The sequence below is a fragment of the Corythoichthys intestinalis genome, chromosome 14 (assembly GCF_030265065.1).
Source record: "Corythoichthys intestinalis isolate RoL2023-P3 chromosome 14, ASM3026506v1, whole genome shotgun sequence".
NCBI lineage: Eukaryota > Metazoa > Chordata > Actinopteri > Syngnathiformes > Syngnathidae > Corythoichthys > Corythoichthys intestinalis.
In genome coordinates, this window is record NC_080408.1 from 31,586,349 (window position 1) to 31,602,407 (window position 16,059).

Consider the following 16,059-nt stretch of genomic DNA (forward strand, 5'->3'; position numbering starts at 1 on the left):
AAAAGTTGACAAACACTTAAAAAGATGGATTGAACAAATTGAATGGATGCAACCTCACCCTCTCAATGCTATGCTGCAGGCGCAGTTTCATGCGGACCATCTCCTGCTGCTTGAACATCTCCTTCAGCTGGTCGGGTAATGAGGGCGGCGGAGTTATCTGTCCGGGACATGTATGTCATTTGAAGCTCTAGTTCTGTGCTTCATGGTATGATAGTTTGTGTGGACTTACCGTGGGAATACACAGCTTGCTGAGCGGGTTCCCATCCAGGAGATAGGAGCCATTGAAGGTGACGTACTCGTCATAGTACTGTGGCGGCTGTGGCGCCACGCTGCAGAGCACTTTGCGCTTCTCTTCAATCTTTCTCCGGATGTGGAGGAACTCGTAGTAGGGGTTGGCGCGTTCAGTCTGATAAGGCTCAATTTCCTCTAGCTTGACCGACGCCACGATGGCGGCGAGCGACTGTTGCTGGATTGGCTCACCTCTCTCCCGTTCCTGGTCCAGCTGCGGGGCTGGGCCTGCTTGGCAGGAGGGTTGCTTGGGCATCTTCCTTTTACGTGGGTGCGGAACGTGCAGGTCCACATCATCATCTGAGGAACGGAGCTTGAGTTTGGCGTCGGAACAGTCAGACTCCGTCTCTCCGGACTGTGGGGACGAACTCCCTGAGGCACTGCTGCTACCACTACTACTACTACTACTATTACTACTACAGCTGCTGCTGCTGCTCAGGTCACTGTTGCCTGCTGGTTGCATGGCCGCCAAGCTCGATTGTTCAGCCAAGGACTCTGGCTTCCTGTCTGAGGAGTCCACATCCATGGGCTCAGAGTGGGATTCTGAGGAAAACTCAGTCAGCTGATCTTCAAGCAAAGAAGTCTGAGGATTCTCAAAGATCTGCTGGGGATCACACTTCTCTTGATCCTTTGCTGTGCTGGGCCCATCCTCTAACATCTCCATCGGAATGTCACAGGTGACTACATCAGGGGGTCTTAAATCCTGATTCTCTTGAGGACATTTGAACTCTGTACTTGGTAGGGATTCAGTCGCAATAGTGGAGAGTACTGGACGGTCCTCCATGTTGACACATTCAGGGATATTTTCTGCACTCTGGTGCTCTGAGCTGTCTGCGGTTGATGGTTTTTCCTTTTGGTCACAAAGCTGTGCTGAAGACGATATTGTTGGCTGAATGTTAATTGGGATAGAATCTTCAGTTTGGAGGATTTCAGGTTTTGTGAGTTTTGGTGGTTCTGTAGACACAGAGGCCGACAATAGGTCAGAGTCCCTGCTGGTAGCGTCCAATTGTGAAGTTGGACTTTCCAGACAGGGTATGTCCCTCATGACAGTGGCATCTGAAGATTCCACTGCAGGACTACCACAAAGGGTGAGACTTGGAGGTTCTCTGATTGGTGAGGAACTGCTGGCGGTATCTTTACACTCTTCAACCGATTCAGAGTTTGAACATTGTTGAATGATGCCTACCTCGTCTCTTTCGGTTGATGCTTCCCTCATTCGTGGACCCTCTGCATGGGACTTAGGCAAACTGTTACTTGCCCTGGATTCATTGGATGCATTAGCATCCTCGTCCAGAATGGCCCTGAGGTAAGGAGATTCGTGTCTGCTGGGAAGTGTCTGCCGCTGCGCATCTGGAAGCACGACGCAGTCCTTTTCAAGAACCGATGGCAATCTGGTGGCCTGGATGACGAGGGAGGATTGCAAGAATGAGGGCTGGATGTCAAGCGCCTCTGGGTTCATGTCAGAGTCATATTCAACCTGCTTGGGGGTCAACACTGCTGCCTGGCAGGAATCCTCAGAGCTGACGACAGACAGTAGGGATACAGACCTAGATATGAGGTTGCATTGCTCACCGTCAGGCCGCGGGGATCTGGTCAGGCAGTTCTCAACCGCTGACATGACTTTGGCGCCGATGGAGGGCAGGCTTTTTCCATCAAGAGAAATAGTCCTGAGGCTGGAGACATCCTTCAAGGATTTCTCTCGGTTGTGTGCGTCGGAAGCGTCAGAACTTTTTGAACGTATTAGCTCCTTGCTGAAGCATGCGTCAGTCTTTGTTCTGTCTTTTGACCTGGATTTCCCTCCATCTGCCAGAGGTTTCTGCTTAAGCCTTTCTCGCTCCTTCTGTTTGATCTTCTCCAAGTGCTTCCTGTGCCACTGCTCGATCTCTTGGTCCTTAAGGCTGAGCATACGCTCAAAGCTTGTCTGCATCAGGTCGTCGTTCACCAGGCGCTTCTCTTTCGGCCTGACGTCACGTGCTCCCACAGTAGAGGTTTTAGTCTTGGGCTTATCAGCGTCCAATTCGTTGGGCTTACCTTTGCCAGTCTTGGTTTGCTGAGAACGGTCTTTGTGTCGTTCCTTGTCCTTGTGCCTGTCCAGATCTCTGTCCCTCTCCCTCCTGTCCCGATCTTTATCTGGCGTCCTTGTTGCCTCCTCTTTGGATTTTGTGAATGAAGACTTGCCACTCTCAGAGAGATAAAGCTTCTTCTCTTCCAAAAGCAATTTTAGATTTGAACTGGAGGAAAGACTTGCATCTTTTAGCTTCTCTTTTCTTTTCCGTTCACAGTCTTTTTCTTTGGAGCGATCAGATTTGCCGTGATCTGAGGTTTTCTCCATAGGCTTAACTTTTTTATCTGAGCTAACACGATCCTTTTCTCTGTGATCAGTGATGCTATATTCTCTATCAAGTCGTTTGTCCTGCTTGTCTCGACACTTTCGACTGTCTTCATGCTTCTTTGCAGATGATAAAGACTTCACTTTGTCGCTCTCCTTATAGTTTTTATCACCTGGCAGGTGAGAAGAAGCGGCTGCAGATCGCTCTTTTTCCTTCCAGCGCTCTAACTGAGTCTGTGGTTCCACTCTGTCTGTGTGCTCTGGCTTGAGCTTTTTTTCCTTGTCCGAGTGCCTTCTCTCCATTTTTTCCGGCTCTTTCTCTTTTCCAGGGAGCCGCTTTTCTGTTTTCTCGCGCGGGGACTCCAGATGTTCCTGATCAGCTGTAAGAGTTATGGGCTTCTCGTCGGTCTCCTCTTTTACGCTGTTGCTCTGCGGCAGCTCGGCATCTGGAACTCGCCCGCCGCCGTCGCCTCTGTCGTCGCGCTCTCTAGGCCTCTCCTCCCTGCGCTCTTTTTTCACTGCCTTGTCCTTGTCACGCTCATCCCTCGGCCGTTTGTCTTTGCCGCTGGAATGTTTCTCCTTAGCATTTTTCTCCTCCTTGAAAGGGGAGCAGTCAGACATTCTTTGTAGAGAGCAGTGCTCCTCCACGTCACGTTTCACAGGCGGCACATCGTCCGTCTCGTCGCTTTTGAAGAAGTTCTCCTTCCAGAATTCTCTGTCAAACTCCAGATTCCTGTGGCCATCTCTTCTGGCGTCTTTCTGCCTGTGGCGGCTGCGCTCCGCCTCATACTCTCTCCGATGCTTGTCTTTCTCTTTGTGTTTTAGTTTATGCTTCTTTGCCATTTTGCCGTCGGGGTCAGTTTTGCGCACTAAAACCTCAGTACTGTCTGGAACAGTGGCATCCCTGACAGGGCTGGCACGTCCATCTTCACGCTCGCCATCCCTCTGATGATGCTTGCTCTTCTCCTTGTGCTTGTGGGCCTTGGTGCTGGAGCCTTCCGTGGAGTAGTCAACATCAGAGTAATGGTTGTACTTGATGGTGTCGGCAGGACACGAGCTATTCTCCTGCTTGAGCGGGGTGTGCTTGTCAGCCATACTGTGGTTTAGTTTGGGCGACTTGATGGCTGTCAAGTGGAAGAGGTGTACGGATGAGTCATCTTTAGGACTGAAGGACATCTTGAAGGAGTCCTCCTCACGGCCCTTCTCCGTGCTCTCTGCTACAGTTGCCAACTGGAGGACAAGTGTCTTGCTATTTTCCTTCCCATCCTCTTGGTTTTCTTTATTTTTATTCTGGCTCTTGTTTTTCTTCTTGACTTTACCCTTGTCTTTCTGCTCGCAGCATTCCTTTTTGGTCTTGACGCCCTCTGAGCTCTGGGAACAGGTAGGTGAGCTCCTCTTGTCGGGGAGACTCTCCCGCTCATCACTGGATGTGTCCGAGCTGCAGTGCATCCGAGGCATCTTCGGCTTCTTGCACTTGGAAGGGGTGTCCCCCTTGGCAATCTGCTTCCCGGCCACGTTGTTGCACTCCTTGTCCTCTTTCTCTCTCTGCCGTAATTCTCGCCGTAGGATATGTCGGTCACTGAGTGCTTTACTCAAGTCCTCCTCCTCCTCTTCATCTTTGAACTCGTATTCGTCCAGGTCCTGCATGCACGACGACGACTTGACTTTGGCTTCGGAATCCTTCTCTGTGTCGGAGTCGTCCATGTTGTCATCCATGCTGGATGGGTTGACAGAGGGTGGGTCCTCAGAGTCTAATATTGGATATGAGAGGACACTTCATTAGGTACTGGCGCAAAATATTACGAAGCGCAAAAGTGGCATCTAACATTCTGCTTTTAAAAGGACAACAGTGCTAAGTTGGACACTTTATTAGGTACAGCACACCTTAACAATGTAACTGAATACAAGAGTTGCATTCAGAGGTTGCGCTAGACTTTTTCGTTGTCTGTCATTTTGACTGACAGTGTCATAAAAATCCGGTCCTAATCTATTTTTACCCGTCACTTACATTTTTAAAATGATAATAATGACATATTCAATAGTATTTAGTTTTCATTCATTTTTAATTCATATTATCATTGCCAATCAGATTTTTCATAATGGGTGTCATTCTAAATTTATTCTTAGTGTACAATCTGAAGTAGTGATGCACGATAATGCATTTTTCAACCGATACCGATAACCGATAATTTCCTCCTCATTCCAACCGATAACCGATAATGTCAAGCCGATAATTCTATTAAAAGATTTATGTAAAATTTTAAAGTATACACAAAAGAAAATATTACTGTGCAAAAATATAATTTATTGCTCTTTTTTTCAACACAATGTGTGAACAAGTCGTCAATTCAAACATCTAAATAATGAGATTGTCTGACATTGTGTAATGGTAAACCTTTGGCAACAATTACTTACAGAGTAAATACCTAAGTTGCACAAAAATGCGTTTAAAAGTAAGCCATTCCTAACATATATAACATTAATCCGCTGCAAAACACACCTCCTTAAAACTAGTCAGTTTTAAGTGTAAATCTATTGGCAATAAGTGAAATTATCTGCCATCGCTTCAAGTGTATTTCTCTCAGATTTCTTGGAAGAAAAATAGCTAGCTGAAAATAATCTTAACAGCCTTGTTTTAAGCAATACATTATTATACTTAATCCTAAAAAAAAAAAAAAAAACTTGAAGAAGGAAAGATTTTGAATAATATTTGTGGCTACAGAATATTGATTTAAGAATTTGATTATCTACTGTGACTGTAATTGAGCAAAGAAATAAGTTAAATAATTTGAAAAGTGATTGCTAATGTTATATGCTTTGTTGCACACTGTGAAAATGATTACCTCAAAAGAGCGAGATGTCATGTACCCATTCTGCAGCGCTTTGTTTACATTTGCGGCTTTCACGACATTTGCGTTACAGCAGCTAAACTGCTACACGGCAGTTCTATTTGGACGGAGTTGGCGCTCGCATCCGTGTGCGTGTTGTTTTGTGCCTGAGTTTTATTAAGCCGAAAATAAAGGCAGCGTTACAAAGTCATCTGACCGCTCGTCATTTCACATTCTGAATGCATTATTGACTGGCTGACTTCGTTTTCTCCATGTTTAAATTATCTTATAACCACTGTGCCGTCATGATAAGCTTGCTTACCGGACATCACTTTTTCATGAAGAATGGTGGTCGTTTAAACTGCATTATTTCTTTTATCCAGGGCTTTGGTTCTCGTGTCATTAAGGTAAAAAAAAAAAAAAACTGTCTCGTCTCGGCGGCAGCTACATTCGTACCGGATAATCCGCCCGCCCGCCCGCCCCGGCTGGTTCGCCGCGGCGTATTCGGGTCCTGGCTCTGCTCGCACGCCATGGGGAACGCTCGAGAAACCGGGGTGTTCGCCGGAGGTCCAGAGGTCGGGGAACCGGGCTCGGCCCGCCCCGCCTATGGCGAGGCGGCGGCGGCCTGCCGGACTGGCCAAAGCGACGGGCTCCGTCGGAATTTACCACCCGCCTTGGGCTGCATTCCCAAACAGCCCGACTCTGTATCGTCACAAGCCCTGTAGTTTAGCTTAGTGTTTACAATAGCTTTAGCATTCCTGCTAGCAGCAGCCTCGTATATGTTCCAAAATTCTTTGTGATGCAGTTTTAAATGGCTGCTGGGTTAGTGGTTTTGAATGAGGACGCGTTCTTTCTGCCTCGTGGAACTTGTATGGTACATGTTTCGCAGATGGCGAGAGCGTCGTTTTTTTAGTAACAGCCGCCATAATATTCAACTACTTCTTGTCTTGTAACTCCGCCTCCTCAACCCCTCCTCCCTCAGGGGCTTTAGAGAGGGGAGGGGTTGAGGAGGCGGCGTGCTGAATTCTTCGGTTGAGCACATTTGGAGGCAAAATCAAGTATATAATTATCGGATTGCATTATCGGTTGAATTTTTTTATTATCTGGATTATCTGTGTGACGTCATAATTGCCATTATCGGCCGATAATTATCGGTGACCGATATTATCACCAGCAAGCACGCACATAAGTACACACGCGCGTGCGGAGATAAAACGCAGCCATGAAAATTAGCGCCCTCATTTTTATTTACCGTGCGATAAATGGACTCCGGCCGAGGCTTAGCCAAGCTTGGCATTGAAGAGACAGGAAACAACAGTGTACCCTCCTTTGTTTCGTTGAAATAGGTCAATGTTTTGGCCACTCTGGTGCGCTTTTTTTGGCTTTGTGGCTTTCCCCGCTTGCATACCAAGTGTCCGACATAAAAAAAAAAAAAAAAAAAAACCTCCTGACCCCCCCCCCCCCCCCCCCCCTAAAATGTTCTCCTCAGATCTACGCAATTCACGTAGGTCACCCTTTTGAATTCAAAACGGCAAATTTTGCCGGAAGGTGAGATTTTCATTGCCTGGTATACCAGACTCACCGCTGTTCCAGCGTTTGAGTCTGGCGACCGTCCGGCGGATCAAATTCTGAGGGCGGAGCAAGCCACAGCAAACAGACAGCTGAGTGGACCAATCAGCGACGGGCAGACGTGACGTTGTTAAAGCGACAAGTAATTAGCGTGAGCTGAGAACGGAGAAGTTTATTCAACATGGCTAGCGCGAGCCATGTTGACTGTTGTCAATGAATTGTTTCGATGTGTTTTTGGTCATTTAAAACTGGTTTTATGGCGGATTGGAACATATTCTCGGCTCTCCCGTTCGCCATCTGTGTTGTTGTAGAGACGACTTTCGGCGCGCAAGAGTGACTTTACTCGTTAAGAACACGTCACGCAAATAAATGAATCTGATTGGACGGTTGATTTTGTACCTTGCTCGAGAGGCCGTTAATGGGCTGGGTCCCAGACTTTCGCACAGTGTTTAAAAAATACAGGGAGAATAGTCTGGCTGTGCCAGGCAAAGATTTTCATGCCTGATGCGACAGGCTTATCTGTGGACAAGCCATTTTTCATTATAACATCCTAATGACAATTAGATGTTGTCGCATGCATGTACAGTAACTCCATTTACCTGAAGAGCTATCATCTTGGTCTGACAGCACCACCTCTCCTTTCAACAGCTGCTCCAGCTCCTTCGAGTCGGCTACATCCACTGGCCGCTCTCCGCGCTTATTGGCCTGAAAGGCGTCGCCACCATGCCGCAGAAGCAGCTTGACAATCTGGGTGAGAATCACAGCATAGGGATGAAGGTACATGTGACTTTGGTAGATAATTAGTGCACTCTTACATTTTTATGACCACTGCTGGATGCGTCGTGAAGAGGCGTGTCATCATCCAGACCTTGCGTGTTCACCTCCGCGCCAGCTGCTATCAACACCTTCGCGACATCGTAGTAGCCCAGGTTACAAGCTTCGTGAAGTGGTGTCCAACCTGGCCGAAACACAAAACCGTTTATTGAAGGCTATAATAGAACATGCAACAAAATTTTTCGATACAATTCAAAGGCACAAATTCCCGCATGCGTAACTTTAGATGAGGGAGAGGAAATGGAACTTTCCTAAAAAGGACAAGCATTGTCGTTACACTTTTTTAAAAACAAGAGATAAAACTGTATATTTCAATTTTCTTATTTTTTTGATTCCTTGAGAATCTTTTACTTATGCGGGATTTACTGGAAGCAGAATTATTTTCTTTAATCCGACACAAATTACCATGTATTTGATATGATTCCATTTACTTTGATCAGTTTTTCAGATAATAACATTAAAGTGAAGAGAATCACATACAGCTTTGGTTAAGTGTCAACTAAATGGGTCTGGTGGGGGCTCTGTTATTAGGGGGCACACCTGCAAAGTCCTTGACGTTTACATCAGCTCCCAAGCTGATGAGCTCCTTCACTTGCTTTGCATCACCCCGAATAGCCGCCATGTGCAGGGGGGTCTCGCCGCGTTCGTTCCGCTTGTTGACCTTGTCCTTCTGCCTTGACGAGGAGCTGCTGGGGACTTTCTTTGGGACAGGCGTGGTCTGCGAGGGGTGGCTAGGCGTGGAATCTGTGACCAACATACAGACAGAAAGACAAGCATAAAAACATACGGTCACAACATACAGTAAATACAATGTTATTAACCAAAATTTTATTATCTAAAGGCATGCTGAATCAAGTTTATTACCGTAAAGTTGTGAAAGCTCATGTGATATGATATGGTAATTTTTGTTTGGTTGACTGTGGTCATCTGCAACATGGTGATGCGGTTCACCAGCTATTCAAGTTTTCAAATTGCAGAAAATATACACTCACCGACCACTTTATTAGGTACACCTGTCCAACTGCTCGTTAACACTTAATTTCTAATCAGCCAATCACAGCGGCAACTCAGTGCATTTAGGCATGTAGACATGGTTTAAGACAATCTCCTGCAGTTCAAACCGAGCATCAGTATGGGGAAGAAAGGTGATTTGAGTGACTTTGAACATGGAATGGTTGTTGGTGCCAGAAGGGCTGGTCTGAGTATTTAAGAAACTGCTGATCTACTGGGATTTTCACGCGCAACCATCTCTAGGGTTTACAGAGAATGCTCCGAAAAAGAAAAAATATCCAGTGAGCGGCAGTTCTGTGGGCGAAAATGCCTTGTTGATCGCAGAGGTCAGAGGAGAATGGCCAGACTGGTTCGAGCTGATAGAAAGGCAACAGTGACTCAAATAACCACCCGTTACAACCAAGGTAGGCAGAAGAGCATCTCTGAACGCACAGTACGTCGAACTTTGAGGCAGATGGGCTACAGCAGCAGAAGACCACGCTGGGTGCCACTCCTTTCAGCTAAGAACAGGAAGCTGAGGCTACAATATGCACAAGCTCATCGAAATTGGACAATAGAAGATTGGAAAAACGTTGCCTGGTCTGATGAGGCTCGATTTCTGCTGCGACATTCAGATGGTAGGGTCAGAATTTGGCGTCAACAACATTAAAGCATGGATCCATCCTGCCTTGTATCAACGGTTCAGGCTTGTGGTGGTGGTGTAATGGTGTGGGGAATATTTTCTTGGCACTCTTTGGGCCCCTTGGTACCAATTGAGCATCGTTGGAATGCCACAACCTACCTGAGTATTGTTGCTGACCATGTCCATCACTTTATGACCACAATGTACCCAACTTCTGATGGCTACTTTCAGCAGGATAATGCGTCATGTCATAAAGCTGGAATCATCTCAGACTGGTTTCTTGAACATGACAATGAGTTCAATGTACTCAAATGGCCTCCACAGTCACCAGATCTCAATCCAATAGAGCATCTTTGGGATGTGGTGGAACGGGAGATTCGCATCATGGATGTGCAGCCGACAAATCTGCACCAACTGTGTGATGCCATCATGTCAATATGGACCAAACTCTCTGAGGAATGCTTCCAGCACCTTGTTGAATCTATGCCACAAAGAATTGAGGCAGTTCTGAAGGCAAAAGGGGGTCCAACCTGTTACTAGCATGGTGTACCTAATAAAAAGGCCGGTGAGTGTATACTATATATATAAAAAAGTGCCACTAGTGTCACAAACCTGGACTGGTGGCTGTCATTTTCATGAGCAGAGCCATCTGCTTGCGCTCGGACAGCGGGTAGCCAAATAAAAGGTTGGGGGCTTGGGACTTCTTGCCACTGGCCTCCTTTTTCACCTTCTTCTTATCTGGTCCATCCTTATCTGCAAAACAAAATAAAACTTTAAACACAAAGAAGAGTTCTATGTGTTTACTACAGGCCTTCCACCTTGTATCTGGAAGCAGATTACAAGTATATGAGATAGAGAACGCAGCCCCTCGCTATCATTATTTCACCACCAACCCCCCGATCAGTGACAACAGACATGCGTGGAAGGATGCAGGGTGAGAAAACACACACACACGTGCATTTGTGTTTGCAGCCTGTGAGGCGAACAAAAAGAGGGGTGGGGGGAGAGAGAGAGAGACTCGTGGAGCTCAGCAGCATTATTAGCATCAGTGGATTACCTGCGTATGTCCGGCAGGGGGCCGCTAATCTCTCCCCCCAGGTCTCAGCGCACTGGCCTGGGTCTGACTCATCTGTGGTGCAAAGCATCGTGGGAAAGCACGACATTAAAACGCTCGCCGCTTATATACACGCACAAACATTATGTATGAGTCATGGTGACACACAGCGATGGGCTGCAGTGGATGAAATCAGCCCTTTAACCCCCACAACTATCCCTTCATGTTATTTTCTACTCCTAATTACAACTAAAGGCATTTATAAACAGTACGGCATGTGGCACAATCTACATGAGGAGTCAAATGGGAAAACTGTTAGAATGCACTCGTATAAAATAGCAGGGATACATCAGTGGGTAAGTTTATATGCAGTCAGTAACCCTTTTATAGAATTTTTGCAATATTGCAGTTGTATCTAAATATGTAAAAATATAATCAGGTAGTCCCCGGGTTACGAACGAGTTCCGTTCCTACGTTGGCGATGTAACACGGATTTCCACATAAATCAGAATTAACCCTTTAACTACCCCAAGATACCCCCTGAACCTCAAAATAACTGCCCAAAAGCATGTATTATACATCATATCAATAAGATAAAGTAAAAAAATAACATACGGTGAGGAACGTTGTGTTAAATGTTGTTATAAGTCAATAACTAATCGGGCTTGAAAAAAACAACAACAAAAACTATTCGGGCTTTACTCGTGAGTGAGTCGCATTGCTGAGAGAAAAGGGCACTGTGGAAAGAGTAGGGAGGCGAGAAAAAGGGTGATATCATGGCCGCTCAGGTCGCCAGCGTCTCCTCTCAACGCGAGCCCACCCGCCTGAACTAAAAAAAAAAAAAAACCTGATTAGGGCTCGCAAGAGGAGTCCGCGTCAGGGGAGAAGCAGCAGCAATAGACCCTACCCACGTGACGTCACAACTCCTTCCTTCTGACTGGTGCCGCCCAATTGTCCGTCAACACATCATGTCTACCTGTTACGGCTACGTACATTCCTCTATTTACGACGTGTTTTTCTGCTCGTTAACATTAATAATCAAAATGGTGAAGGCGTGTGTGGCGGTCGGTTGCAATAACAGAGAAGATAGACGGAGAAGACGGAGAGACTTGAAGTTCTACCGGATTCCGAGAGACCCGGAGAGAAGAGAGCGAGATGGGCTGCTGCAATTCGACGAGAAAACTGGGCTCCAAACGATTACCACAGATTATGTAGTAGTCATTTTATATCTGGTAAGATGCATTTAATATATATTTAGAGGGTTTTGGGCTGACAACCACAATTAAGATCATTGCTAGGCTACACTATCGCCGACAACATACACGTATGTATGTAGTGAGAGTGCTATCGCTAAACCATATAAACATTAAAAGCCCTACCTCCATTGACAAACGACATGAAATACATTAGACTTGACAGTGAATGTTAGCAATAACAAAAGATTTTGAATTGAAAATTTCGTAACTCACCTTTCCAAGCACAAGATAGATTCCTGCCGAATTTCCGTGGACGAGGACCTGTCACCCAACCAGCAACGAAGTATTTATAAGCCTCCAAGCTCTTAAAGTTTTTCAAACTTTCGTGAGAATAGGCTGATTTTGTGTGGACAGGATAGTTGTACATATTAGGCTAGCTAGCAGATGTCAGGCAAATACGGCGGAGACAGCGGGTCGAAAAACATCGATTTAGGCATCAAATATGGATCTGGCGAATGGATAAACTGAAGCTTTTCCACATAACGCCTTTTATGCAACGCATCAAGTGAGTTTACAGCATCCGAAAGCACCAGGTCTTCCATGAAATGCATTATAAATTGCTCGATCAATTGAGACCATTGATAATACAGACACAAAATGACGGACAAGGGGGCGGAACCATACAGCGAGCACGTGATTTTGTGACGTCGGTGGGTAGGGTCTATAGCAGCATGAGAATAACAACGTGGGACCTGATTGGAAAAAAATGGACTGACGTCGTAAAGTCGGAATCATGTAAATTGGGTACGTCGTAACCCGGGGACTACCTGTACATACGTAGATTCTCATATTTTGAAATAGGCTCTAGAAATAAAATTAAAATGTGAATATTTCATCGTTTTGTGCTCTAGTTGCATGTTTGGTACAAAATGGAGTTTCCTTCTTTTGATGACTTTGACGTGTGGCGGCCTGTGCCTTGCATTTGGTTCTCTAGCTTTTCATCTATACTGTAAGGCTAGGGTGATGGGTTTCCTTTGAGATAGCTAGAACAATCCAAATAGCTGGGCATTTAACCCAACACTGGGATATCACAGTTGAAAAGAGCATTTAGTCGTGCTCTGCCCCATACTCCATTCGTAAACAAAGTAGAAATGTTTAAAGAAGTCACTGTAGACAATTTAACAACCCTCTAGCGACCCCCCGACCCCCCCCCCAAAAAAAAACCTAAAATAGATTTTAATTTGAGTTAACAAACATAAGCCAATCATCTTTATACTGTTTTGTTTATGACAAGAAGGGAGTGGAAGGCATCTCCAGCATCAATCGCCCAGAAAATTGCCACAAAAGCAGTGATACATTTACTTCCCTTACTCCGATACATGGTTCATTCATCATAAATTCTATACACTAATGTGTACTGTATATAAGGTGCAAAGAAACATAGCCATAGTATAGTTGTTGACATAGGTGAGAGCAGGCTGGCGGGTGATGACGTGAGCCATATCTAAATTTGCATAACGATTTATATATAGGACACCGCTTAGCTTTGTAGTTTAGGTTTCAACAAAGTGGTAAGAAAAAAATGATCACAGAAATGTGCCACAAAATATATGAATATATCAAATGACACCCTGCGATCGGTACACCAAATTTTCATTAGTGACGCCACCGTCGTTTATTTGGCCTCTGGGGAAGATGAAAGTTGAATGGACAGCAGCATAATAAAAAAAAAAAAAATTCCAATGGCACATAGTTCATAGTCTAAATTAAGAGTCCAAGAATTATCGGACCAACCTGCCAAAGAAGTTCAAAGCATTGAACTTGGTTGCATCCAACAGAGAAAAAGAGGACTAATGCATTAGGAGAGTGTCTTCCTTTCTGAGAATCTCATAACCCCGGGGGGGGAAAAAAAGACCATGTCCTCGTATAAGCCGTGGCTGACCGCCCTCACTGCTCAAACGTGGACAAAAGGGGAAAAAAGCTGGGCACAGTTGCAGGTTTTGAAAAGATTCAAACAATTATTCATGGCAGCGGGATAATTACGCAATCCATTTTATGAAGAAAAAAATGCATAAAACAAAAAAACTGTACACAAGTGAACCGCATGATGAGGAGAAGAGGGAGGCACAGCAGCAACTAGCTGGGGTGAGTATCAATACTTTTGTAATCAAATATTGTATTCGCATACAACTATTCAGTACTAATACTTTTGACAACTCTATGACTAACAACTGATCTTCCCAAAATAATAGCAACGAAACCTCAACTTTTGACATCTTTACAGTCTGAGAGCTGAGACAGGCCACCACAGATATCGAGAGAACTTGGCAACCTGCTGACAGCGTGGCTAAAGGTCAAGGAGGTGAGAAGATCTTACCGGTGTCGGAGTCTCGCTCCTCCGTCGTAGCCCGGGGTGGACTGTTCGTGAAGGATAGCTTGCGTTTCATGGACGACTTCACTTTTCCGTCCTTTACCAGCAACTCGCTCCGGTCCAGCTTGGGCGTTTTGGTGAAGGGGGACAACTTCTCTTTGCACTGTTTAGGTATATCAGGAAAAAATATAATTCACTGAATGCGATTGGAATACATATTTTGATCAACAAGTGCCACAGAAATTCAATGGGTCTCCGGATCTGACTTTCTGACCTATTCAGCCATTACGATGGTACAAGGTAAAGGCCTCTAACTTGCTTATTTTCTGTTTGTATTCAAGGATAATTGGAAAGCTTAGTCCAGTCTATGCTTAACCAATGATGAATATAACTGACTATAACAAGACAATATTGTTTAGCTCGTGCACTCAGTTGAGTTGATTGCGTGTTCTCCTCTACTTCATATCAAGCTTATCGGCGCACCCATTTTAACAGTGTGACTTGGACGGGAAAATTTGGCATGTGGGCTTTGTTTAACCCTTTAACACCGAACGCGTCAGCTGCGACACGTTTATGCATATCATATTTGAAGCCTCGTCACGCTGTAATTACGTCACCCACGTGCCGCTGGTTGCTCTCATTTGAAAGTGTGGACGTTGATGTCCACACGAGTTTTTATTTGAAGTCAATCGACCAAGTAAAACGGGAGATAATGTCATTTGAGTTTTATAGTTTTATTGCCCTCATAAATAAGCATTAAAACGCTGCATGGACCATCTGTTTATCTCCATATTTCCATATTTTCTTGTTCTTTTTTTTCAATACCGAAAGCAGCACGAAAGACTACATATCCTAGGAGCCGTTGTGAGGTCAAGAAGGACGAACCTAATGTGAACATTTTTAATAAATTTCTCCAAACGAGGTGCCACCTAAGGAATGGACGGCATGTGAAGCGAGCAACGGCCGGCTGGATTGAGCGAGCGACTTCGAAACGTGCGGAATGAATCTAAAACTAAATGTAGCGCAAGTCAATGCATTATTTCATCAACTCAAGGAAGAGCCATTTTTATCGTTGTTTTCCTCAGATAAATCGGCAAGTTAGAAGAGTGACAGGCTGACAGAAGTGCACAAACAGCTGAAGAGTGGCTGTGGGAGGTTGTGTGCGACAGAGCTCCGTGTCCTGTTCAAGGGGAAACCGAGTTGCATTCCTGAAAAAATTGAACTGAACTAGTTTATTGTCAATATTTTTGAAAAGACTTTCAGTGTTATATTTGATTTTTGTTCTTCACTATCAATCGTTTCAATTTGTATATAGATGTGTGTTAGAGAAGCTTGACTGCATGTATGTACTTTTGATAAGGTGACGGGTACAATACCTAACCTCACAAAGAGATATCCTCCAAATCAGTTTTATGTTAGATATATATATATATATATATACATATTACATATCTTTTTTTCTCACTAATTTGCACTGTATATAACCTGTTTTGACCAGAGTATGTGTAAAGGCCAAAAAAGGCCTCTGACCATACCTGCCGTTTGTGGTGAATTGTCAAACATAAAACTATTCAGTCTTATTTTTTTCTATTGAATGTTTATCCTAACAAGTTGAATAAATATTATCAAGCTTCAAAACTGTTGGTCGAGCATGTTTGGTTGTCAATTGGACATCAACATTACAAATTTTGAGAGAGATTTTGGGATATTTTTTGTCTTTTTGGGTCCAAAATGTTGGTAATAATTGGTCAGTGAAGAAACAGCAGTTTGGACATGAAGGTTATGGTGTCCTGAAAAAAAGGGACCCAACCTGGTCATTGTGTGAACAATTTTTTCTTTGAAATATAAAGGAAACATCAAAGGCTTTCAAAGGCGGCCAAAACAGGCTTACGTATTAAAGGTTTAAAATGGCCCAAAATTCCCCAAAATGAACAATGTCGATGAAATGTATATTATG

The 16,059-nt window shown here is 44.6% G+C and overlaps 1 protein-coding gene across 2 annotated transcripts in view; it reads right to left on the bottom strand.

Moving 5' to 3' along the window:
• ankrd12 (ankyrin repeat domain 12) overlaps positions 1–16,059 on the bottom strand; it is a 56,842-nt gene that overhangs the window by 2,625 nt on the left and 38,158 nt on the right. The window contains exons 3-10 of one of the 2 annotated variants that reach the window (XM_057856867.1): positions 14,109–14,265; positions 10,539–10,610; positions 10,094–10,234; positions 8,389–8,592; positions 7,830–7,972; positions 7,614–7,761; positions 230–4,368; positions 59–157 (exon numbers count right to left, since the gene is read on the bottom strand). In XM_057856867.1, the coding sequence (XP_057712850.1) occupies positions 59–157; positions 230–4,368; positions 7,614–7,761; positions 7,830–7,972; positions 8,389–8,592; positions 10,094–10,234; positions 10,539–10,610; positions 14,109–14,265 (5,103 nt within the window). The remainder of the gene's footprint in view (positions 1–58; positions 158–229; positions 4,369–7,613; positions 7,762–7,829; positions 7,973–8,388; positions 8,593–10,093; positions 10,235–10,538; positions 10,611–14,108; positions 14,266–16,059) is intronic. The other variant, XM_057856868.1, reaches the window with a different exon arrangement.